The sequence below is a fragment of the Leptinotarsa decemlineata genome, unplaced genomic scaffold (assembly GCF_025532065.1).
Source record: "Leptinotarsa decemlineata unplaced genomic scaffold, Ldec_3_MD MMD2_tig00000199_RagTag_RagTag, whole genome shotgun sequence".
NCBI lineage: Eukaryota > Metazoa > Arthropoda > Insecta > Coleoptera > Chrysomelidae > Leptinotarsa > Leptinotarsa decemlineata.
The window spans coordinates 5,476,008-5,503,559 of NW_027412544.1; the positions used below are offsets into that span (position 1 = coordinate 5,476,008).

The window sequence follows — 27,552 nt, forward strand, 5'->3', positions numbered from 1 at the left end:
TATCACTAAAACATTAGCTTTTTCAAATGATTTATATTTCAAGTTGTTCTTAACATTAATATTTATATACTACAGGTAACCATAATTGAGACTATCTCCAAAAAATTACCTCAACTTAATGTACCTGTTCAATTATGATCACCTGAAGCATATTACCTCACATCTACATCAATATATATGTAGATGTGAGGATACATAAATAATGATGTAGGTAATATGCTTCAGGCATATTACCTACATATGTAGATGTGAGGATACATAAATAATGATGTAGGTAATATGCCTGAAGCATATTACCTCACATCTACATCAATATATATGTAGATGTGAGGATACATAAATAATGATGTAGATGTGAGGTAATATGCTTCAGGTGATCATAATTGAACAGGTATGTCATCAATATTGATGTAGATGTGAGGTAATATGCTTCAGGTGATCATAATTGAACAGGTACGTTAAGTCCAGGTAATTTTTTGGAGGTAGTCTCTATTATGGTTACCTGTAGTATATAAATATTAATGTTAAGAACAACTTGAAGTATAAATCACTTGAAAAAGCTAATGTTTTAGCGAAACATGTTGTGATATATTTTTCAAATAAAGTTGGTGGAGATCAAATCGTCAGGTGTAGTTTTTGAAATTACTATGAATCTTCATCAAGTAACGGCCGAATCAATCAGAAAATTCACCAAATAGATCTAATATACTATTTCATAAATCTAACACAAGTATGAATTTCTTTCTCTTTACTTCTCTGGACTAATAATATAAGTATTATAAACATTTTTCTTTGAATAAAAAAGTACAAAACCCTGTTACAATACTCCTCACAATTCATCCTTTTTACTGCTAATATGAGGAAGTATAAAATTTTTGATATCCTCTATAGTCCTCTTCCCAGTGTAATCTTTAATATATTTTCCGTTTTTGAACAGCTTTATAGTGGGGAACCCAGAAATTTGATACTCTTCTGTTACTTCCGGATTTTCCGTACAATCCACCATAGCTAAGCATTTTGAGAATCCTTGCAGGTGTAGTTCCTTAGCAGCTGATATGTAATCAGGTTTCATCTTTTTACAATGGCCACACCAAGGAGCGTAAAACATCACTAGTACTACTTCATTTTTCTTCAACTGATCTTTATAATTCTGGTCATTCAGATGTAAGACTGTTGGATCTAAAACCCATTGATCTTTTGGTGGCGAAGGTATGCTGGGTTCCTTTGATGGATCAGACATGAACTCGATAAATTCAGGAGCCTGGAAAGACATTTTATTTTAAAATATACCTGAGATTCAACTCTCAATTTGATAAAATTAATAATAACACTTTACAAACAACTAATTACAAGAGAGTCTTTTAGGAGTGAATTTACAGCAAGTTATTTTTGACTCCCCGATCACTGAAATTGTGGTTTACTCAAAGACATTAGTCATTTTTCTTATTATACTTAATACTATTTCTCTCTGAAGAGTTAGTCCAGTTTGGGAATATGGGATCCCTATAATATATAAATCACTCAAAATGGGATGAATATTCCATTGATAAATACAAATGTTTAAAAAGAGAATAATTTGTTGTTTGAGAAAAACTTTATAACAAATCACAGCCTTATAACCAATTAGCTATAAGAGGTAGGTAGGTCTAAAGTGAGTGGGTCTATTCGACCCTCCACCGCAACCCATAAGGGTTTATTGTGGCTCACACCTATTCGGTGTGCCAAACACAAAGAACCTGATTCGGTCCCCAGCGGGGCAGGCACAAAGTATATGCTCTGCAGTTTCATCATTTTCCAGATAGAGGCGACACACACTGTCTTCCGACAATCCAAGTCTCTGCATGTGATGATTCAAATGACAGTGACCTGTAAGAAGGCCTGTTAGACATCTTAGTTCATCCCTACTGTAGTCCAACAACTATTTGGAATCAAGCTTCGAAGGGTGAATAAACGCTTTGGAGTGAGCCAATCCTGGAAGATTCTGCCAGAAGTCCATAACTTTTCTTGCCATCCAGGTGTTAAGTGTTTGTTTGGCAAAGCCCAAAGCGATGCCAATGACAGGTTCTGGTCCAATGAAGCCGCTTGCAGCACCCTCCTTTGCAAGAGAGTCAGCAGGCCAGTATGGCCAGAAATCCAGACCAGAGACAATCTGTTTAGTCTTCCTATTGAGGAGAGTCTTTTTTGGCAGTTTGCTACCAATTTAGACGTTGCTCGGTGGGAGCCAAGAGCTTCCAACGCCGCTTGACTGTCCAAGAATATTTTTATTGACTTGTGAGTGAGGTTGGATTTATCCAATCTCTCCGCACACAATTCAATAGCGGAAATTTCCGCTTGAAATACAGTCGCATAAGTTCTAGGCAGGTAGATAACTCTGTCCTGGGTCTGCGACTGAAAACACCTGCACCAGAACCGGAAGGTGTTTTTGATCTATCTGCTATAAGATGTAGTCTGTAGGCAATTTTTCAACAAAAAACAAAACTGCCATGAGAAATTTTGTCATTGTCAATTATTCATTGATAAACAACTTCAATTACAAATGTTAATGCAAAATTAATTTCGTTTTCATTTTTCTATTCTATTTAAATCTGTTTAAAATCTGTTTTTCCGTTAATCAGCTGTCGTCCCCATACGAACGACAACTCTCAGAAGTTGAGAAACTTGTGCCAGCTAAGGACTAACGAGGTCTTACCTTTTAACGTGTGATTCCTAACATTTCCTAAATTTTATTTCAATGATTTTTATTGTTATTTATGGTCAGTGACAATTACACTGAGATATCAGCTTGTTGTAATTTAACTTCATGAGTTGACAATGAGAACCAACCCACTTCTGTAGTATCTGCTTCATAGACAACCAAAATATTGTGTGTTGCCTCAATGCCTGCGACAATTCTACCTCAATCGTAGCCAACCAAAAAAACCGGGAAAATAGCTTCCACACTGATATAGGTGTGGTCCAATAACACTAGCCAAAATATTAGTAACGTTTCTTTTTCATAAAGTGAATCATTTTTGGAAGTAATAAAGGTTGTTAGTTGTCAAAGTTTGATAGAAACTGGGAGCTGATAAATTTGGCTAGCTTTAATTCTAAGTCTACTCACCGTCCTGCCCCCACTGTAGGGCTTTGTGAACTTAGTATAATAACTGAAATATTTCAGTGTTGGATAACCTTTAACATCATGTGCACTACAAACAGCAGGATATGCTGTACAGTCTACAGCGGCAAATTCCACCTTGGGATCATCTTTGAATCTTGCAGCAGCCTGAGTGAATTCCGGTTTGGCTCTCTTGCAATGTCCGCACCCTAGAGAAAATTACAGCACTATTATTTTCATGTTTCAGCATTATGTTCCATGTCAAATTATTTTGTAAAATGAAAAGCATAAGCTACAGTTCAAATGGATATTTCCAGTAAGATAGCGATATTCTGTAAAAATACAGGTATCATAGTAACTTGTTCAATTCTTTACAATTTGTTTAATAACAATTTTTTCATAATCAAGAAAAAAGATCTGGTTGACATTTCGTTCATCCGAATTGACTAAGCAACACGGAAACACTTATTCATCAGGTAAGTCAACTTTTTTGTGTTTTCAAGAGTTTCAATCACTATGAACTTCGTTATGTGATGGAATCGGCCAATACTTGATGAAAATCTATAATGTGTTCAGGAAACACTTTATTTTGAGATTTTCAACAACAGATTTACAAAAACTCAACATGTGTTTCCCTATACAATATATTTTTCTGGGGTTGCTCAGTAAAGACACACACTGAGCCACTAAAGGAGATATCATGACTATTTGCAGTCAAGTTATGCAGTCAGTTCATGTAACATAGCAGAATGGATCTGCATTAAACTAGATAAATTCTTGTAAGAAAAATATGTGGTTGAAGGGTTATTTGAACTGGAGTCCCACTTGGGCCAGTTTAAAAAGGAGTTTATCCATTCATCAATCTCAACTTAATCACAACTTAATGTGTTCAAAAAACCAATTTGACATTTTTTTTAGTAAAGCGTATTATATTTTTATAGTTGGTACTATTGAATTTATCTTAATCTCTTTTGAAAAATTTACAAGAGAAACTTTATAACAAGCTACATGAACACTATTGAGGTCCCAACCAAAATATTTTTCTGCATGCGACACTTTTTAGAAATCAAAAAAATATCCTATAAGGGTTGAATGATGATTTATCAGAAATAACAAAAAACATCAACTTCATCCTTTTTGTGAAGGTTCTTTTATAAGTAAATTAAACCGATACGATATTACCGTTTTTTTTTTTTCTTTTTAATCAGCAGATGTATACTTATTATTAGTAGTCAGAACTCTACATTATCAAAATCTTTTTCCAAGAAACATATGTTTATAGTACCAAAAATAAACTATAACAAAACAAACAAAATTAAAAACGATAAATCGCCGCTGAAACTAAAATTGAACAAGACAAATTGGATGGGATGCTTAAATTTGATAGAATAATGAAAAATATTAATTATAAATATTGGGTTTGTTTCATAAATACAGTCGAGTATGTCTAAATAACTCCACATATCAAAAAACACATACAAATTGATGAAGATTTTCTTTAGCTGGATTCAAATTTATGTTTGTTACAGTTCTTAAAAGTATTCACCAGCTCACTGTAGAAATGATAGTTTTATAATAAATCTAATTTTGCCCAATATTTCTGAATGGTGTCTGATTGATTCCGCCGTTACTTGATGAAGATACATAGTAATTTCATAAACTACACCTTACGATTTGATCTTCACAAACTTCAAAACTATCAAGACATGTTTCCCTAACACAGTACCATTTTTGTAGTGAATAACATACATAAATAACACAAGTATGTTATTCACTACAGAAAAACTACTGTGTTAGCGAAACATGTCGTGATGTTTCGAAAATAAGTTTGTGAAGATCAAATCATAAGGTATAGTTTATGAAAAAAAATTAATTGTGTTGTTCACTATCAATTATGAAAGTCAAGTTGGAATGTTTCAGCTTTTGACAAAATTAATGAAAGTAAATGAAATTTATGTAAGGACAAAAAAAAATATTTCCTATTATAACAAATGAAAATAGATTAATACTGGTAAATAATCAGGTATTTGTTCAATAGTCATCTTGAGAAATAGTCTTGAAAGACAACAATAAGAGTTTTGAAACTTTTCTGTGTTGGCTGTATATTATCATTAGTTCAAACATGAAGTACAATAGAGAAAGTGATGGTGAACAGTGAAAAAGTTGTATTGATAAGTTCAATAAAGTCAAACGAAATATAAAATATCACATTGAAAATAATTCATATGAGTTAGTGAAATAGTCGAATTTAAAATTCTTACATAAAATTCAAAAACTTACAGGGTGCATAAAATATGACGAGGACATGCTTTTTCTTCTTCAAAAATGTTTTGAAGTTTTCCTCACTAAGATGAACAACATCACTTTCTTCATCTGACCAAGGTTTTTCTGGAGGAGGCGGTGGAGGGGGTTCTCTTGGATCCTTCATGAAATCAATAATTTTAGGAGCATCCCTAACGTTGACATCAAACTTCTGTTCACCATATGAAAAATACATTATAGTTGGGTATCCCTTCACTGAAAACCTAGATGCTACAGTTTGTTCTTTTGTAGCATCAACTGCTGCTAGCATGCCAGGAATCTGTAAAGTTTTAAAGAAACGTTAAATTTCTTAGATGATGTTAACACGACAATACCTAAATAAATAACCTTTTATTTACTGTAGAATTAGGAATGAATCTATGCAACCAGGTTTTTATAACTATCCAAAATGATTTCAATATGAAAGAATGGAATATTAATATTCTATTGATTTTATTAGTTAATGTTTACACAATATACTAGTCGTAGACCACAAACAAAATAGGTTGAATATCTCCAAGATACATTTGTGGTGAAAAAAATGCAGATACATGTCAATTTTTAATCTAAAAGAGGCGTCTTTCTATGATATTCTCGAATGTACTTAGTCAATATCACTCATGGAATTTAAATAGGGAAAGTACCAAGTGGGACATATTGAAAAAGTAATTTTATACGGAATTCAGTCAGACAACCTTTCGAGAATAACTCATACTTATGTATGGCAGTAAATGAAGAACATTTTGAGCAAAAAGTAGTTTGGAATTATTGAGATTTTTCAATTTTTGAATTCATACAACCTTTCTTTTATTATTGTTATTATTTAATGAATCATACAAATTAGTACAATAATTTGAAATATCCAACAGTTGTTTTCCCGAAATAGGGCGCCAAAATAAAAATCTAGGTAGTGAATAGTCACATGGCTGAACTCCTTCTTTAATAACCTTTTCAATGATGTGTCACACTCAGTACCTTATCTATTTAAATCGGGTTAGTGGCCAAGGGGCGGGGAGGAAAGTATGTCAGTTAATAAATTGATGGATATAGCCGTTACTACGTGGTAGGAAATCGTAACGAAGAAAATGTCCGTATAGGACGAAACTGCAGTAACGTTAGTTACAAATAAAAGTGGTAAAAAACATAGAAAGTTTCATTTCTCTTTTCTTCATTATGTCAGTTAAGGTTATCATGGAAAGATGTCCCCCTTGGGACGATGTTTTTGCATTTTGCATTCTGCTTTTTTTACAACAAATATGTCTTGAAAACATTCAATCTTTTATTTTCAGTGCCGCACCCTGTATATGTTTCAATATGCAGTGTTATTTTTTTTTTATATATTATTGATATGCATGTAGTGTAGTGATATTTTTTCAACATGATTTAATGGTCTGAGCCACAAACAGTTTATATGACTCTCATTGTTGAACTATTATCTATACACTCTTTTTGTACACTTTGTGGTTGATAATCTGATTTATTATTATATTATAACTGATATAAAAATATCTTACTCCTTCACTTTTCATTTGAGCCGCAGCAGCTTCATACTCTGGCTTCATTTTCTTACAATGTCCACACCATGGCGCATAGAACATTACCAAAACTGATGCTTCTTCTTTTATCACTGGGTCAAAACTTGTAGAAGTTAAATGAACCACTTCATTATCTACATCTGACCATTCAGGTTCCTTTATTTTCACAGGTGGTGCAGAAGGATTCTGCATGAAAGACACGATTGCATTTTTTTTATTTTCTCCCTCGTAAGCATACTTCATGTGACCATTCCTTCAGAAGATCAATCATCAATAATCAAGATTAATACAATTGTTTCATGTATATCATCAATGAGTAGAAACCGATGATGGGAAACTATTTTAGGAATGTAGGCTTTCACGGATGGCGTCAACGTTTTGATTGGTGAATGTCTTCAGACACCTTTCACAAATATTTTTTATGCCTCATTTAATATTCAGTTGAATTCATTTTTAGAAAGCCAGAAGCTCCTAGTAAGTTATCAAAATGGCTTTAGAAGTAATAAATCCACAACTAAAGCAATTGCAGACTTGTGTACGAATATATACGCTGCATTAAATGAGAAAGAACGCCCGATAACCCTATACTTTTATCTCAGTAGAGCATTTGAAACAATCAATCATACACTCTTACTTGATAATTTGTACCGTATTGGAGTTAGAGATGTGACAAATAATTGGATTGCTTCATACTTGAAAGATAGGAAACAAGTAGTAGTCATGAATCAAATTGAATCAACCTTGAGCAATCAATATCGGTATACCAAAAGGATCTGTTGAGTCTCATCTCAATTATTATATTGATAGTACAATTTTCATTAAATTCACATTTTATTATTTTTATCATATTGCGCCTTTTAACGGGATTGAGTTATAAAATACCAAGCCATAAGATTATTACTTCGAAATTCTAAGCATTCGAATTTCAATTAAATTTTTATACCTAAGATTGTATCCCTCAAAATCCTCAAAGGCTTATAAATGGCCAGCTTATCTATTGCTCCATAATCCATCACAAATCTAGAGAAATATTCGAAATTAATAGAATTATGAAAGGACCCTATTGTATTTGCTCTCTTGGGTTTTTCTAATATTACACAAAGGATTAAGTCTGGTTCTGTAATATTTCTTTCATGAATATTTCCATCTAGCTGTGGCAACTGAAAAGGTTGGCATCTGTGAATTTTTTCATCTGTGGGGTGGGCCTTTTCAAATGTCTACCCAATGAGGTGCCTCCACCCCTGAATTATTCTCCTACCATAGTAAGTTGCTCAAATCTCAGTTCGATATTGTAAATTTAAAATTAAGTTAGTATAAGTTGAACCTTTGTAGAGAACAGTTGAAATAAACACTTGTCTGTGCTATCTTCGCATTCCTTTTATTTGACACAAGACTTAGTGCAAGCCTTGTGTGTAACTCAAATACGGACGATAAAACAATCGTACGTCAAAACATTGGTCCTTCGAGCCGGATTAGTGTAAAAATAATCAGTGTTGTTTCTATAATCTGGAAAACAGTAAGCTTTATTCATCGCAACTTCGCTGTAAATGCACAGTGATCATCCATATTCATTTGTGTGTCATTCATCGAAAGCCGCAGGTTCGCGCAACATATCAGAGTCGAAAAAACCATCCAGTGTTCATCGACAACTTGAAGAAAATTATTGCAATTTTCATCAATCATCATTCATTTGCTGACACCCCGACGAGTTTGTCGTCAGAAGCAGAACTCCAGTTCCCGGTTCCAATAGTCAATTATAATCTTGCCGAGTCAAGTTCAATTACAGTTGGACAACAACAGTATCAGGAGATCCATATTCAGCGTGCAGGTAAGTCAGTTGGTACCACCTGAAATATACTTTTTTCCATAACTCCCTTTTACTTTATCGCATCTATTTCGTACCGTATTGTTATATACGATAATAAGATTCCAGTAATTGTATTAAAATGGCAGCGGAACAAATCAAAGCCTTGAAAAACAAACGCGCAGGTGCTAAACGATCGTTAACCAGGTATTCAAATTTTCTTAAAGCATTTGATTCATCTAGGGATTTCCCCGCTCTGGAAAAGAGATACAAGGAAATTGAAACAACTCGCGAAAAATTTGAAAGCGCTCAATCAGAGCTCGAATCGCTCTGTGAGCTTAGCGATGAGCATCACGAGTATGGAGATGAATTCGAAGATCTATATTTTGAAACTTATTCAATTGCTACGAAACTTTTATCTAACCGATTGCTTGAAACTATTGTCACAGCAACTCCTCCAAAAACAAACGAATCGGTAATACCCGCGAGTACGGAATTTGTTTCTGATCCGGAATCCCACAATTCCATTATAGATAGCCAAACTAACAATATTGCCAACCCTGACACTCAGGTTAATGTCGATTCAGCACTCACTAGTACCGTTTCATTACCATCCAATGTCAACCCTGCGTCAGTAAGCGCAGATCAGCCTCAGCAATCAATTACACAGCAACAACAGTTTGCTTCTGTTATCCCAAGCTCGCAACTTAGCGCAAACCTACCAACCATTGGTCTTCCTACATTTGATGGATCCATTAATACATGGTTGGATTTCCGTAACTTGTTTACTTCTTTAATCCATGAAGAACCTAGTATCCCGCCTGTTCATAAGTTATTTTATCTTAAAGGCTGTTTACGCAAGGATGCCGCTCGAGCGATATCATCTATGGACTTGTCGGCTCAAAACTATCTCATAGCTTGGAATTTACTGAAAGAGCAATACGATGATCCAAAATTCATTCGCGATAGCCATATAAATACACTACTAGACTTACCTAGTATATCGAAAGAATTTTCAATGCGAGAATTCGTAGATGGCATCCAAACAAATATTCGGGTTCTTCAGACGTTGGGAGAACCCATCGATCAGTGGAATTCAATTTTAGTTTTAGTATTTCGAAGAAAGCTTGGCGAGCGTCTCCAAGAACGTTGGCAAGATTACAGCATTGACATTCCTAACCCAACACTTTCGCAGATGCTCACATTTCTCAACCGGCACGCTCGGCTGGAGGGTACTAAATCTCATAATCAAGCACCGTTAGTCAAACCGCATATATCTCGAGAAAGGGGTAAGATTGCTTACCAAAAGGCGGACTCACGCCCTCAGAAGGTCTACATGGCTGCTACCTCGCCAAATATATGCCTTCATTGTGAAGGTGATCATTGGATATACTATTGCCCTGAATTCCTTACACTTACGCCAAAACAGCGTCATGAAATTGCCAAAACGAGTAATTGGTGCAATAACTGTCTTCGCAAAGGTCATCGATCAGCTCAATGTTCCTCTAGTAATTGCCGCACTTGCAATCGGAAACATCACACTCTATTGCATTTCGACAGCAACAAGCCAGCAGCTCCTGAAACTTCATTGTCGACAGCGGGCTGCATCTTCCACTTTAACTTTACACACTCGCGTTGCTTCGGAAGCTGTTCTAGCCACAGCGCTTATTGATATAGTTAACATGCATGGTAAAACTAAAACATGCAGAGTCTTTCTTGACGCAGGCTCTCAGGCTCACTTCATTACTGAGAGCGTCGCAATGTTCTTGAATTTAGATTGCAAACCAGTAACAATCGCAGGTCTTGATAATACATCAACTACCGTAAACCAGGCTACTACAGCAATTATAAAATCTCGTCACAACAAATTTCAAAAGACAATCGAATTTCTTATTGTGCCTCAAATCAGCGCTGCTATGCCATCTATCACTATTGATCCTTCTTCCATAGAAATTCCAAAAAACATTCATCTGGCAGATCCCGAGTTCTACAAGGTGTCGCCAGTAGACGCTTTGATCGGAGTGAAGCTTTTCTATAAGCTTTTGAGCATAGGTCAGATATCTCTGAAAAATCACCCAAACGCTGTGCTACAAAAAACACAGCTGGGGTGGATTATAGGGGAATTGAGAAATCAACCCTCATCTCGAAGCATCGTTTGCCATCTCGGCCTTCATTCACCATCGTCTCAGCAAGAACTTACTCGGTTCTGGGAAATTGAAGAGCTGCCCTCGTCTAAGGCCCTTTCTCCAGAAGAAGAAGCTTGCGAGGAGCATTACAAACTTCACACTTCGCGGAATGATTCCGGAAGATATGTAGTAAGATTACCTTTCAACGACCAAATTAAACATTTGGGTACATCTTATTCAGCGGCCCTCAGGCGTCTCCATATATTAGAAAACAAGTTTTCTAGGAACCCTGAGCTGCAGCGTGACTATTCAGCGTTTTTAGCTGAATACAAGGATCTCAATCATATATCGATAATCCCGGAGCACGAAAACAATAGTGTCGGTTTTTACCTTCCCCATCACGCCGTGCTTAAGCAAGATAATGTCACCACCAAGATTCGTGTCGTGTTCGATGGATCAGCAAAGTCTTCAACCGGTATCTCACTAAATGATACCTTAATGGTTGGTGCCAAGCTGCAGGATGACTTGTTTGTTATCTTGACTCGGTTTCGGTCTCACATATATGCATTTACCGCTGACATCGAAAAGATGTATAGGCAAATTCTCGTCGACCCAATTGACGCTCGTTATCAAAAAATTGTCCATCGGGACCATCCACGGGCTGTCATTAACACCTATGTCCTCAATACTCTTACTTACGGTACAGCTTGTGCATCTCATTTGGCTGTTCGATCATTGTACCATCTAGCACAGGACGAAGGTCATCTATAACCTTTGGCGGCTGTCGTTCTGACTAGGGACTTCTATGTTGATGACGTCCTCACTGGTGCCAACACCCATGAGGAGGCGTCCTACTTGCGAGATCAGCTCGTCGAGCTTTTTGGGAAGGGAGGTTTTAACTTGCGCAAATGGGCCTCAAACGAACCCTCTCTTATTGTCAACGGTGCCGAGCATCCCACTTCTACACATATGTCTCTAGACCTCGAAGCTTCCATCAAAACTCTCGGTATACGGTGGAATGCTCGGAAAGATACGCTATTTTACAGCGTAAACATAGTTGCGCAAAGATCACACACCAAGCGAAGTATCCTTTCCCAAATTGCAAAATTATTTGATCCACTGGGTTTGCTAGGCCCAGTGATAGTATATGCCAAAATAATTATCCAACTTTGCTGGAAGTCTGGGGTTACCTGGGATGAATCAGTCCCTCAAAACATACATGATATGTAGATCGCATATCAGAAACAACAACTTCCACTCCTGGAAAAATTACTCTTTCCTCGTAGCCTCGTTAGCCCGAACGTTGTAAATATTCAAATGCATGGATTCTGTGACGCGAGTGAAAAGGCCTACGGGGCTTGTATTTATTTGCGCACCACAAACAGCGAAGGTATTGTGCGAATTACTCTCGTATGTTCTAAATCTCGCGTAGCGCCCGTCAGCACGGTAAGTCTACCTCGCTTAGAGCTGTGCGCTGCAGCTTTATTGGCAAATCTTTATTGTACTGTGCAAGAGTCACTTTTGATGCCTATTAACGAGGTTCACCTGTGGTCAGATTCCACAATTACCCTACATTGGCTGCAAACAGCCCCTCATCGACTCAAAACTTTCGTAGCCAACCGCGTGGCAGACGTTCAGCGGAAAACTTCATGCTGTCGTTGGCGCCACCTTTTTTCTCAAGACAATCCCGCCGATTACATATCTCGTGGCCAGCTGCCTAGCGAATTCATTCGAAATGGTTTATGGTCACAAGGCCCTTCTTGGCTGCCTCTAGAGTCAAGTGCGTGGCCCGAAGGAGCTTTACAATTAGTCGAGATTGCCGAGTTAAAAACAAGCTCTGAAAAAATAACTGCTTGTATCGCTTTAAATTCAACGGGGGCAAGCATTCTGGAACGATATAGCTCATTCGGTAAATTACAGCGCGTAGTGGCATATATTCTACGATTTATTTTCAACACGCGTAATAAAAACCAGCCTCGTCGCGAAAACTTATCATTGAAGGATATCTCGGAGGCTCATACGCTAATTATTAAGCTTATTCAGTGCTCGACATTCTCAAAAGAAATTAATTGCCTCAAGAGAAACGAAAGTATTTCCACGAATAGCCGGCTAATCCCGCTCAACCCCTATCTCGATGATGTCGGCTTACTCAGGGTTGGTGGGCGACTCCAACTCTCGGGGCTACCAGAAAAAACTCGGCACCCTATATTGCTGCCCAGCTCTCATCACGTAACAGATATACTTATACGCGAAGAACATCAATGTCTCGAGCACGCAGGTACCCAAGCTACCCTCTATTCTCTCCGTCAAACCTATTGGATTGTTAACGGTCGTAATACCGTGCGCAAGGTACTTCATCGTTGTATACGATGCTTTCGTGCTAAACCCGGCTTGGCTGATCACGGCTCCGGCATTCTGCCTCAAGCTCGGGTATTAGCTTCACGACCGTTCCTGAAAACAGTAATTGATTACTGTGGCCCTCTATTTATAAAAGAGAAGCGATACCGCAATCGAAACAAGATAAAGGTTTATGTAGCTATATATGTATGCATGGTCACCAAGGCCGTACATTTAGAATTGGTGTGTGACCTCACCACCGAGGCTTTTTTAGCTAGCCTTAGGCGTCTTTTTGCCCGACGGGGAAAATCCATAGAGATTCACTCTGATAACGCGTCTAATTTCGTAGGAGCTAATCGTGAGCTTCAAGAGTTATTCGAATCCACAGATCATAAAACTGCTATGCAAAAGTTTATTGAGCATGAACGTATAGTTTGGCATTTTATACCACCCAGAGCACCTCATTTCGGAGGGCTTTGGGAGGCCGCCGTGAAATCTTTCAAGTTACATTTGATTCGATCTGTTGGCGACACACTATTAACTTACGATCAATTGGAGACATACGTTGTCGAAATAGAAGCGATATTAAATTCCCGACCACTTTCCGCCATGTCTTCCGACCCTAACGATCTCCTTCCCTTGACCGCTGGTCATTTCCTCATTGGTGGTCCACTGACTTCGTTTCCACAGGAAAATTTGGCGGATCTTCCTGCAAACCGCCTCTCAGCCTGGCAGCACGCTCAGATGCTGAAACAGCACTTCTGGAATCGATGGCATCATGAATATCTCAACAATATCATCAGTCTTCACCGTCAAACCAAAGGACCTAAACTTCAAGTTGGCGATCTAGTTATCATGCATGAAGACAATCTGCCACCATTGGCCTGGGCCGTTGGCCGCATCATAGCTGCACATCCGGGTCCGGATGGCGTCATACGAGTTGCAACCGTGAGGACCAAGAACGGCGAATATAAGCGGTGCAGCAAGAAACTATGCCCACTGCCGATAGAATAGCAGTTCCCTAATGCTCTCATTTCTTTTAACTCAGTAGTTCAAGGGGGGCGGCAATGTTGAGTCTCATCTCAATTATTATATTGATAGTACAATTTTTATTAAATTCACATTTTATTATTTTTATCATATTGCGCCTTTTAACGGGATTGAGTTATAAAATACCAAGCCGTAAGATTATTACTTCGAAATTCTAAGCATTCGAATTTCAATTAAATTTTTATACCTAAGATTGTATCCCTCAAAATCCTCAAAGGCTTATAAATGGCCAGCTTATCTATTGCTCCGTAATCCATCACAAATCTAGAGAAATATTTGAAATTAATAGAATTATGAAAGGACCCTATTGTATTTGCTCTCTTGGGTTTTTCTAATATTACACAAAGGATTAAGTCTGGTTCTGTAATATTTCTTTCATGAATATTTCCATCTAGCTGTAGCAACTGAAAAGGTTGGCATCTGTGAATCTTTTCATCTGTGGGGTGGGCCTTTTCAAATGTCTACCCAATGAGGTGCCTCCACCCCTGAATTATTCTCCTACCATAGTAAGTTGCTCAAATCTCAGTTCGATATTGTAAATTTAAAATTAAGTTAGTATAAGTTGAACCTTTGTAGAGAACAGTTGAAATAAACACTTGTCTGTGCTATCTTCGCATTCCTTTTATTTGACACAAGACTTAGTGCAAGCCTTGTGTGTAACTCAAATACGGACGATAAAACAATCGTACGTCAAATCAGGATCTATCGTAGGTCCTGTTTTATTTATCATCTTTATGAATGACATAGCTCACTCCTGTCTTAATGCAAAAAAAATATTTATGTGTGCTGATGATACAAATATACTGGTCTCCGAAACTAACACATGGAATGCAGTAGGGAGGGCAAATATCACCGCAAATGAATTTCATAAATGGTGTCTTTATAATGGGCTACTAGTAAATGTATCTAAAACTTTTTTATGACATTTATAACGCAAAATATGTTAGTTATCTGATAAAAATCATTAAAATATTTCTCCATTGTCCATGGTGTAAGCAGTTATTTTCACAGCCACAAATTCTTACACTGCCTTCACTTTATATAATGCAAATTACTGTAAACTTTAAAAAACAAGAGGCTTCAATGTTATTAAATAGTTCTATTCACAAATATTCAACTAGAAAGCGTGAAAATGTACGTCAACCTTTCTCCAGACTAACGATTGGACAAAACTGTTATATTTATCAAGTTATAAGGTGTTTTAATAGTTTTAAGGAACTGTTTGGTCCAACTCACGAATTGTCAAATCTAAACTGTTTCAGGAACGCTCTTCACAAATACTTGGAAGGAAACGTATTTTATTCTTTAGATGAATTTTTGATGTAGGTGTATGTGCATTATTATATTATATTATTACTATCAATAATGTACTGTTATTTTTATGTTCTGTGATTGTACAATTGTTCCTTCATTTATGAACAGATGGTACTTCTTTTCAATATATATTTGTTTTATGTTTGTAATTTTGTAACTTTTATTGTTTATTGACTTTTAATATAAACTTATTTTGTATTTGTATTGCTGTAGCTTGTAGGTTATGTTATGACTAGTCCAATAAGTTTATATGATGTGTCTTTTATACATTTGTATGGACTTTGGTGATGAATAAATTTGATTAGATTTGCCGCGGTCTTCTTTGGTTATAATCTCCAAATGTTTCAACTGCAACAGTCATCTTCAGTGGCGTGGTCGAAGTACTCTTTTGACGCGCTGACTGCCGCAGTTGCAGTTAAAAGTTTAAAGGTTTTAACAAAAGATCACGGCAAAACCCGGAAACCAACCAAAATATTGACGCCAGCCGTGAAAGCCTACATTTCTATATCAGACATAATAGATTGGAAATAAATAGTAATGGTTGAACCCATGATCATATATGCATTTTTGATCTGGTGATACAAAACATAAGAAACTATTGTTTGAATTATGTCAAACGTAAAGATGTTTTGAAGTCGAACTGAGTCACTTGATGTATACCATACCCACAAGGTATAATTCAAGACAGCAGTTGTGATGACATAAAAAACAAATAATTTCATTTACTTCAATCAACTAACAGTATTTTTCCATTGATTATAACCAATTAACAATTACATAATTTGAGAACATAGTCACAAAATATTCAGACTTTTTAAGGAGCAAAGTAACATATTGAAGAGTTTTGTACTATTTCTATTTGATGCTTCATAAGTAACATTAACTTCGGAAAAACAAATATGATAATTGTTAAGAGACTATTTTTGTATACGACACATAATACACATACACATAAGAATATTGAATTCTTTGAAAATATCCCGACAAGAATGATCACTTTCGACGCCGTCTAATAATTTTCTCTTGCAAAATGAATAATGACTGAATGAAGTCCCATATATGTATACTGCGTACTTGAGTCTAATTTCCACCTGAGTATAATTTAAATTGATTGACTGTTGCTGGGTTGAAATGACTGCAAGATTTCTAAACAAAACTGGATTGACGACAGCTTGGAAATCAGGAATTTACATTGGAATTTCCCGGCCTAAAAATTTATAACTCTCTACTGCGGATAATTAAGTATTATTAACGAATATATCTATTTATTCCATTTTTTCTTTTGGGTGGAACTGATTGAAATTACTTTTCTCAGTATTGAAATGTACATGAGATTGAACCTAGAGACGAGTTGATTCAAAGTAGTCTCACCAGTTTCTTTCAATTATAACAAACTCAATGTGAGATAAAATCATGAAAGAGTCATCAGCGCAGATGGTCAATTTTACTTCAGAAGATTAATTACTAACTTCATTTATATATGAAATGAAGACAACCGGGCCCAAGACTGAGCCCTAGTGAACACCGCTATCAATTTGAGTGGTGGAAGATTTAGTATCATAGACTGCATAGTTTTACTATATTTCAAGCTAATGAATTGTATCGACGTCCAATTCAGACCTACACCTCTTATACCGTAGTTATATTATTATTATGAAATCAAAGTATGGTGATCGACACAATCAAATACGACTCAGGTCACAGAACACACCCATGAGAATCTCATCTGACGAATGCAGTTTATAAGATCATTGTAGAAATGGTGAGAAGCCTATTTACTACCTTGATCTCTACGAAATGTTTTGTGTATCAAGGAAATTGATCAATAGCCATATACGAAAACTTTCGGGAAGCTGCTGGAGATCGTTATAGGCCTGTAATTTTCAAGTTTCTGGGCATAACTTTTTTTCATGAACATGAATAGCCTTTCCAATTTTGAGAGAAGATGGAAATTAGCCTGTTTTAAAAGAGATATTTGACATCACATCCACCTGCTTGTGAACTACTATCAGAATAAGGAGAATGATTATAACTAAGTTTGAAAATAAATGGCAAATGTTGCAGACAGTTTCTATAAACAATTATTAGGTTTCACTTTTCCACTTTTCCGTGTTAGGAATTATACGTTAAAAGACCTCGTTAGTCTTTAGCTCGCACAAGTTTCTCAACTTCTGAGAGTTGTCGTTCGTATGTGGGCGACAGCTGATTAACGGAAAACAGATTTTAAACAGATTTTTTTTAATGTATAAATATTATTAGGTAAGTCATCAATAATTTATATAGTTATATCATTTATAAGAACCTACAAACAACAGTGATTAATATTATATACAAATATTATTGAAAGAAAATACTGCTTCAAAAATCTTCTTTTCTCAATATATTTTCAAAATATTTCAATTTAAGTAATATTATTGGTAAAAGAAACTAGATATAAGTAATTAAGTATATGATATACATAGTATTTTATGAAGGAAAAATGATAATAAGTGAAGGAAAATAAAATTACTATACCACTGTTTCAATATGAGAGAGAACAGGACAACTTACAACTGAAAAAACATTGTATCAAAAAACAATTTTAAATCAACAGTTTAACAATAAACCACCATTTAATGAAAAAAATATTTAAAAAATCATAAATAGACTCAATCAAATAATTTTCAGAGTATTTATTTTAATTTCCTGCCTTTACTAATCCACTATCTAGTTGGATACTTTTGTCGTAGTGCTTATAAATATTTCCAAATACATTTCTGTAATTGCTGGGCACTAATTTCTGTGTCTGCCGAATTCTTGCACAAAATTTGCTTCTCTTTGATGGTTTCGCAAAAATTTTATGAGAAGTCCTCAGAGAAATAATGGAATGAAAAATGTAAGTGAAATTATTATATTCTTTAGTTCAACATTTGGTCCCCAGAAAAATATATGAATTATAAATTATCTTGCATAATTCCGCACTGAATCTCTAGTTTTGTTTATATATTTTTGAGTAGATAGAATTAACCCAATTGATACCCAAGGTTACTAATATTACCTTGGCACTTCGCATAGTCAAGGTGGTAAGTATATTTCTTGACCACATGAATGAACTCATTGAAATGTTCATTTGAAGGCTCAATTTATTTTCCAAGTATTTGCAAATTTTTGATCGAATGTAATTTATAAGCACTATTTTTAATGAAAGATGTAAGTTTGTAACTTCAATATTCATTTGATAATGGAAGAATACAAAAACGTTTCCTAATTTTCAAAGAGAGGTCAATTTCCTTCTCGACAAAATTTTTAAATTCTAAACATACAATCAAAAATATTCGAAAATCATTTCAAGTAAATTCTAATAATTCAATTCAAAGAAAAATAATTCATTTCATATGAAAAACTGTTATATGGTTGATATTATCACAAATATTTTTTAAATGACCAATAAATGATGCGCAATGCACTTATAAACTTACTTATATACTCACACAAAATATAGCATAGTAGGGAATCCTGTAATATTGTAATGGGTTCTTACAACGGTATTTTCAGGTCTATTAACATCTATAGCTGCCAATATAGCTTGATCTTTCAATTCCTTTGCAGCCTCCGCATATTCCGGTTTAAGTGTTTTACAATATCCGCACCAGGGAGCATAGAACATTACTAAAATTGGTCTCACTTCTCTTTTTATGAATTTGGCTAAGGTCTGGAAAGAAAAAAACATGATTTGATGTTTGATGACATTTTCTGAGACAGAAAAATGTAGATGTCAGACTTATCATTTTCATTTATTATAAACAAAAACAATAATATAGTATGATATTAATTTGGATCTATTATTGGAAAGGAGTATTTCCAGAAGAGTTTTTGGGGAAAAAAAGTAAGAACAAAATCAAAGATATAAAAAATTCTTCACAAAAATGTGAAAAAAAATTTTGTTTGTTTAATGTACAAACTGGATGAGAAAACACTAGGTGTACGTACACCTTATCTATATGAAATGAAATGCTTTTTTTATTCAAATAGGGTACATCCTAATAATATACAACAATGATAATGATGTTAACATCAATATACATATAACCACAATCATTTTATGCAATATTATGTAAATATATATCACCGTTAAATATGTAAGTTTACTTTCTATAGATAACCTTTCCAGAACATTTAACATTAAAGATATAGGGGTACTCCTGTCACATCTCAAAATAATCCTCATTGCGCGATTCTGTAATTTCTGTAGTGTTCTCATTTTATTTAAATCAGTTGTGTATAGACGAGTAGGACAATATTCGAAATGCGGTTGTATAATGGTCTTATATACTGTTATTCGTGATTGCATAGTTAAGTGTTAGGACACTCTTGTAAAAAAATATAATGTCTTCAAAAAATTTTTGTACGTCATTAGAATGATTACTCATTGATAAATACTTGTCCAACATGAATCCTAGATATTTGAATTCAGTAATAAGCTCAATTTTATTTATATTTCAATTTGATTTAAATCTAATTATCTGTACTTAAATGGTTTAGTAAGTATCATAGCCTTTATTTTGTTGACATTTATCTTCAACTTATTAGTTTTTAAATATGTAGCAATATTATTTAATGCTTCATTTATTTGTTGAATAGCTTTATCTATATCTTTATCACTAACCGATACTAGGGCATCATCTGCAAAATAATGTTCATGATCACATTCATTACATTTGCTGATATCATTAATGTGGATAAAGAATAGCAATGGCCCTAGAATACTTCCCTGCGGGACCCCATGGTCTACGCTAATAATAATAATAGTTTATTAACCATTTGTTGGTACGCTAGGTACATATGGTAGGTCCTTATAGTATAATATTACAATTTGTTACACTAAAAATATACGGACATATGTATAAATAAATAAGTAAATAAATAAAATCTGTCAATTTGCACATATGAATTTGAGTGTCTGTATATAAAAATAAAAATAAACAATCAATATTGTTAACCATTAAAAAGGTAAAAGTCATGTAAGATCTGTGTCTATCGAATTATCGTTCATAAACTCTTGGTAACTATAATAGCACTTTCTAAGTAAAAAGATTTTAATTTTGTTGTGAAATACCTATCATTGGTAATTTCTTTCAGCTGATTTGATAACTTATTATAACTGATTACATTGTAACGTGGGAAGTTCTCATATAATGAGGTTCTGTGTTGTGGAATTCTCAAAAAGCTCCATGCCTTGTATTATGTTCGTGTTCAGATCCATTTGTCGCAAAAATCGATAAGTTATGTTTTGCGAACATAGCACATTTAAAAATATAAATGAATATGAGGGTTAAAATCTTTTATTATATAAAAATAGGCCAGCAACTATCTCTGAAATTCACTTATCTCAGAAATTCGCTTATTTCTGTTGAAACAAACTCATTAATTTTGATTACCTGCTGCCTTTCTGTAAGATAATCAATGATCCGATCAAGTACTTTTGCTTTTATGCCATATATTTTTAATTTTTTAATAAATATTTCACGATTAACAGTTTCTAACCCACGTTTCAGATCTAAGAATACTGCTACAGTGTACATGCCTTTACTCATTTCATCTTTCCATTCAGTAAAGTGAGGAGTATTTTTTTATTTATTAAAATATTCCAACAGTTGCTGACATACTACTGACACTAACAGTTTTTAATTGGCCGGTATTTATCAGATTTTTTTTGTTAGGAACTCCATGCCATGTATTATGTTCGTGTTCAGATCCATTTGTCGAAAAAACCGATAAGTTTTTAAGCACATTTAAAAATATAAATGAATATGAGGGTTATAAATCTTTTTTTCTATAAAAATAGGCCGGCAACTATCTCTGAAATTCACTTATCTCTGAAATTCGCTTATTTCTGTTGATACAAACTTATTAATTTTGATTACCTGCTGCCTTTCTGTAAGATAATCACTGATCCAATCAAGTACTTTTGCTTTCATGCCATATATTATTAATTTTTTAATGAATATTTCACGATTAACAGTTTCTAACCCACGTTTTAGATCTAAGAATACTGCTACAGTGTACATGCCTTTACTCATTTCATCTTTCCATTCAGTAAAGTGAGGAGTATTTTTTTATTTATTAAAATATTCCAACAGTTGTTGACATACTTACTGATACTAACAGTTTTTAATTGGCCGGTATGTATCAGATTTTTTGTGTTAGGAACTTTTTCGATAGGCGTAACTGTACTAGTTTTTAAATCATCTGGAAAACTACCTTTTTTAACAAGGTATTCACAAAATGACACCACACATGTCCAATTACTTCAAAGCTAATCTCAATAATTTTGCTCGATAGTGCATCTACTTGTGATCCTTTATTTGCTAAATTGGATACAATTACTTTCAGTTCTTGGAGAGTTAGTATTTTAAAATCACTGAAACCCTCTTCATCAACGTAGTCAATATGACAGGTAAATCCAATATCTTCAATATCAGAAACAATGTCTATAATACTCTTTACAAAATATGAATTAAAACAATTAGCCAATTCCTGTTTTTCTCTAATGATAACTTTTTGATTATTTTGTTCAAATTGAATACCATTAGCAAAATATTAGTGAACTGTTTTGGATTGAATAATTCTTTTTGAAGTTTTCCACATTAAACGTGGGTTATGTTTGTTGCTGTCAATCTGATTAACATAAAATTGACTTTTCTTCACCTTAATAATATTTACTACAGCATTACGTTTATTTTTATAATTTTGCCAAATAACATCATTAGCATTTCTTTTAAATAACTTGTAAGCATACTCTCTCTCTTTACTCAACCTTCTAATTTGACCATCATACCCAGGCAGATTTTCTTCATAAAAAGTAATTGTTTTTAAAGGTGCAATTTCATTTAAAATGTTTTAACAACATACTTGTATTGTTAAGTAAAAAGTTACAATCTATCAAATTAAGATTCCGTCAAGTTCTAAACTGTTTTGTTTGTTTGTTTGTGTAATTTACTCTTTCACTATAAAAATATCTAATAGATATTAAAAAGTGGTCCGTGAGTTTAGGTTCATTCAAAACAGTTGCTACAGTGCTATCCCAATTAGTTAACACATAATCAATTAAGGTCTTACTGTTATTAGTAATTCTTGTAAAGTTTGTTACTTTCTGAGATATACCATATGTATTAAAAACACTGTGCGAAGGTTTTTACAAAACATTTCTTCACAAATGTTTTCCAGATGATCCAAGAATGTAGCATGACTTGCACTTGGTGAGTGGTAAAAACTGCCTGTTACTCACTTTATTCCACAATATGTACTTTTGATAATCTTACACCAATAATTGTTTCTGTGAATAAATGTGTCATAATGAACGAATTGGATTGCCCTTCGTATGTAAATAACAACGCCTCCAGTGTGTCTATAGTCTGAATCATATCTAAAAGTGCATAATTACTAATTTCCAGTTCAAAGTCGTTGATATCAGTTGTTGTTCTGGATTCACTAAGCAGAATCACTGCAGGATTGTAACAGCAAACATCTGCTATTAGTCTACACGATATTGTTTTCAAACACCATATCATATAAGTAGGTTATAGAATTATAAAAAATAACATTATACAAAAGAAAGAAGACAACAACACAAAGTCCATGTACCTTCCCTTAGCAACACACGAACCAGACCAAGTAATTTATCATGGAACTTTTTCATTTATTACCATTTTATGAAAATATCATTGTTGATCTTGTTTTCATAAAATGTCAATAACTGACATATTTATAAATTACTTGCTTTCCTAGAAATAATATTATATTTTAATTGCTTTTTTACATCCACCTGTTCGGTCAGAATCAATCATTCATCTTATTAAAAGTTTTGTTATATACAATCTAGAGAGGAAACTTTGGATGGGCATGAAAAACCAACGTGTTCGAGTTACAAGAAAAGATGAAAATGCACACAAAGTCTCCATCAATCCATTTCCCCGTATTTTGGTAATTAATTTTAAAATATTCTCTCTAACAGAAAGATTTAGAGGCAAGTTGAATGTTGCTATCGAATTTCCTCTAGATGGATTAGATATGAGCGATTATGCGGCGGCAGACAATATTATTCCTTATTGTTATAATCCATGTGCACTTTCTAATCACAGTGGGTCTACTTACAGCAGATATTACACAGCATACTGCAGACATCTCTACACTGGCACGTGGCATGAATACAATGATTCACACATGTCATCAATTTCACCAAAATTGTCTGTGAGTGGTGAGGCATACATTCTCTTTCAAGAAAAAGAGGAAACGAGTTCGCATGATTTCTTTCAGTGTTTCAAATGTTATTTTTAACCTGTTAATTTTGTAAAATAAACTGTTTATTCAGTTGAATACACAGTTTGATGTATAGTATATATGAAGTCAATTGGAATGGCATAAAAACTAAATAATTACCCGAACGTCGGCAGTTGCTTTGTATGGCATGGGCGGCGTGGTATAATTTTTTTGTTTAATCATTATTTTTATGTGGGAGGTTTTACATGGTATTAACTAGTAAATTTATCAGACAAGGTACATTAGTCTTTCATTTAGCTGTTCGGAATGACTTTGTACAGACTATATCAGTCCAACTGATGAAGCAACTGTGTAATGAAACAGGTCTTAAAGAAAATTCATTGTGACCTTGTTTGATACTATTGGCTTTTCGATAAGAAGTTTTCGGAACTGGATAAATAGTAAGATTATACAATGTAGGTCTGAGTTCTGAACCGTAAGAAGTAGTAAACTTTAGGTTCAGTGAAGTTGAGTTCTTGTCGCAACAAAATAGTTGCATCTTGCTAGATAACTCACTATGGTGAAAATGAATATGTAACAGGAAGTATTACTGATGACTGCCCTATTCTAAGAGGATCGATGGTCATTTTGTTATATTATAAGATATCCTGCAATAAGGCCCTAGGTGTGCTATATTTGGAACTCTTATAATATTGACGAGACACAAGTGTTGCCTTATGAAACAGGGGATATTGAATCTGTTATGAAGAATGAGTTATGAAACAATCCTAGTTATATACACAATAGACCTGATGTCCATGGGCCTGATGAAGTCCCATTACACTAAACAGTCCAAAAACCACATGACTGATAAAATCTAAAGCCCAAATTAAAAACTGTAAAACTCCTTTTGCAGTTGAAAAGTTTGCGGTTAATTTTGACCTGACAGAACAATTTGCTTAACTAGCCTAGTCTCTGATTCTGAAATATATTTGTCTCTGTATTTATTATCGGAGAAATATTTTCAAATTCAAAAGATTATTTTGTTGTGAAATTTACAGTCGCCAATCAAGCTTATTCTTTGCTGGATGTTTTGCCAGAAATGTTGATTTCTGAATAAATTCAAAATAGGTTAATAGTACAACTTTCTCAAAATAAGAAGTGGAAATTATAGTTTACTTACGTTCGCATCAGATATATGAACAACATCAGTGGCTGAGGTATCTTCTTCCCATGGAATGTCTCCTGTAGGATCTCTCATGAAATTCGTCATAGAACTGACGGTCATTTTTCTGTCATAATCTTTATTGAAATCTCCATCTTTATAGTGCTTGATTACAAAAGGTTCATTTGGAATTTTCAGTTTTTTACACATTTTTTTGGATTCCCTAAAAGTATTTCATCACTTTCAGATTTTTTTACATTTATGTCATCCATGTTTATGTGGACGGATTAAGAAATATGTAGTCAATGAATTCCCAAGAATTCTGGTATTACAAATCTTTTCTTTTTAATCAGTAATAACTAATGGATATTTTATGGCTTTCTACTTCTTATATCATTAAACAAGAATTGTGGGAAACTTTCAAAGAGAGGAAAAAAGAAAATAACTACAATGAAAACCCTTTATAGATATGCAGAACATACACAGAATTTTCTTGTTCCAAAACTTCAAAGTATACCATTGAGGAAGAAAATGTTTCATGTAAGTAACACTTTATATAATTAATATTTTTCATATAGTATATTGTATAGCTTCCCTATGAATGATATCTGTTTTAATTCCATAATAAATTTTTTAGTTACGAAATTCAATTTTTATTTCGAAGTAGTTTTCAAAAGGACTTTTTTTTACATGTAATTCAATGTTCATGTGAAAGTAGTTGTTTCAAAAGAATTTATTTCCAGTTTCTATCTGATAGAAACTTTTGGGTATGTTCTATATATTTTTATAAATAGTTTTGATTGCAGTTATTTTCTTTCTTCCTTTCTTTCTTTTCTACATTTTTGTTTGATGATGGAGAAGTAGAAAGCCAAGCACTTTCTTCTCCAAAAACTTAATCTCTCCTAAAAATATTGCCTTTTCAATTAATATTTTTTATTGTTCAATGTTTTACTTTTAACAATTATTGACATTTTTATATTAACCTCTTTATACCTGACATTTTTATATTAACCTCTTTAAATCTAAAGAAATGAACTTTAAACGTTCAAGCCAGTCTTGAATATACCTACGAAGTAGGTTGAATGGACTGACGCCTATCAAATAAAACAACTACTCCCCTATGAAGATTCCTGCACTGACGCCTGTCGGATATAATCAAACGCCCTTCGTGGTATTAGCCAGGGGATTAGTTGTTTTCTGGTAGGCGTCCGTCCATTCAACCTTCTGTATATGTATATTCAAGACTGGCCCAAACATTTAAAGTTAATTTCTTTAGATTTGTTTACTGCCAGTCTTCAAGCATAGCCCACTGACTAATAAGAAAGTTTTTCTTCCTTATTCAGAGGAATCGGGCAAATTATGGCTGAAGTTAACCTCTTTATACCTGACGTTTTTTTATATTAACTTATGAAAGTTTCAATATTACTATATTAAATGTTCAAGCATCAATGTTTGTCTACTGTGCACAAACAAGTTCATGTAAGAATTTAATATTATTCTGAATGCATCTGTCGATGTTTTTCCTCGAATTATTATGAAATTATTTATAAAAGAGAAAGTATTGAAACTATACAATCAGTACACTATTCTTAGTATGATGTTTATGCCTTGCTGTGGCACGTCAACTAAAATAGTCCAGTTATAAACACAAACCTAACAGGACTATTTTCAGATGAAGTAGTTTACCTTGGGGTGATTCGCAAACTGAAAATTTTCCTGATGCATTTGTATGTTGACACCATTTTAGTTTGCGTATTGCTGCAAGATAGATCATTTCGACCTTTGCCGCATCACCTTTGATAATGTCTGAACAGTAGCAGATGATACATATTGAAGGTAAGAAACCTGACAACGTGGCTCATAAATGCAGGATCATTGAATATGTTAGACACCAGGCGTGAAAGCCTACACACCATGATCTTTGATAACACTACTCAATTTCAATCTCTAGGGTGCTCTATTCGGAGATGGTTAGGATATCCTTCATATTCAAATTTAGACAATGTGATATGATGTGTAATCAAATAAAATAAGATAGATATTCCTCTTAAATCTGAGATACTCTGTATAGAAAATACCATTGGCATGAAAGAAGCTTTTTGTTGTTTTGATGTCAAATATTTTCATAATCTTCAACTCACCCTGAGCAATCAATAAGAACCATAGTACCTTCTCCTTTGATGTTATCTCCAACTTCCTTGAAGATTTTGATGACATGTTGGGATTGTTTATAAGAATTATAAAAACAAACTAAAACATTTGTTTTGGTTCTAAGAATTTTTTTAAAGTCTTTGATATCAACTAAATTGTCTACAATAAGTTTCCTCTGGTTGGTTTTGGCAGCACATTGTTTTATTGGTAATAAATACTAAAATATAAACAGGTTAGGGTCCTTAAAACCGATTTACATTGAATTAAAATACAACTTACTAATAAATATATGAATAGGTATATATAATATTTCATGACAATAATGAAATATAAAACATTTGAGATACACTACTATAATATTTCAGTAAATACTTATAATGTATTATCACAATTTACGAATTTACAAGGAATGTCACTGACAATTGACACATTTACAT

At 34.0% G+C, this 27,552-nt stretch overlaps 1 protein-coding gene across 2 annotated transcripts; it reads right to left on the reverse strand.

The window, feature by feature from the left end:
• Nucleotides 1-686: 686 nt before the first annotated feature.
• Nucleotides 687-27,552, reverse strand: LOC111507923 (protein disulfide-isomerase A5). Of its 2 annotated transcripts, XM_074172816.1 has the most exons (8): nt 27,395-27,552; nt 27,106-27,332; nt 24,983-25,187; nt 19,032-19,252; nt 6,910-7,183; nt 5,375-5,675; nt 3,101-3,303; nt 687-1,261 (listed from the first exon to the last, which is right to left on the reverse strand). In XM_074172816.1, exons 1-8 carry the CDS (start codon nt 27,428-27,430, stop codon nt 830-832), a joined length of 1,899 nt encoding a protein of 632 aa, XP_074028917.1. In that variant the 5' UTR covers nt 27,431-27,552; the 3' UTR covers nt 687-829. The 2 variants fall into 2 exon arrangements, with proteins under 2 accessions (XP_074028917.1, XP_074028918.1); XM_074172817.1 differs by lacking the exons at nt 24,983-25,187; nt 27,106-27,332; nt 27,395-27,552 and adding an exon at nt 23,695-23,739.

Bases quoted from the DNA above. Each gene is read 5' to 3' on its own strand.
- LOC111507923 (XM_074172816.1), bottom strand. From the start codon at position 27,430: ATGAAATATTATATATACCTATTCATATATTTATTA. The intron at 25,188-27,105 runs GTGAGTTGAAGA...AAATACTTTTAG, and splicing joins GTTCTTATTGATTGCTCAGG to GGAATCCAAAAAAATGTGTA. The intron at 7,184-19,031 runs GTGAGTATATAA...GATCTTCTGAAG, and splicing joins CCTACTATGCTATATTTTGT to GAATGGTCACATGAAGTATG.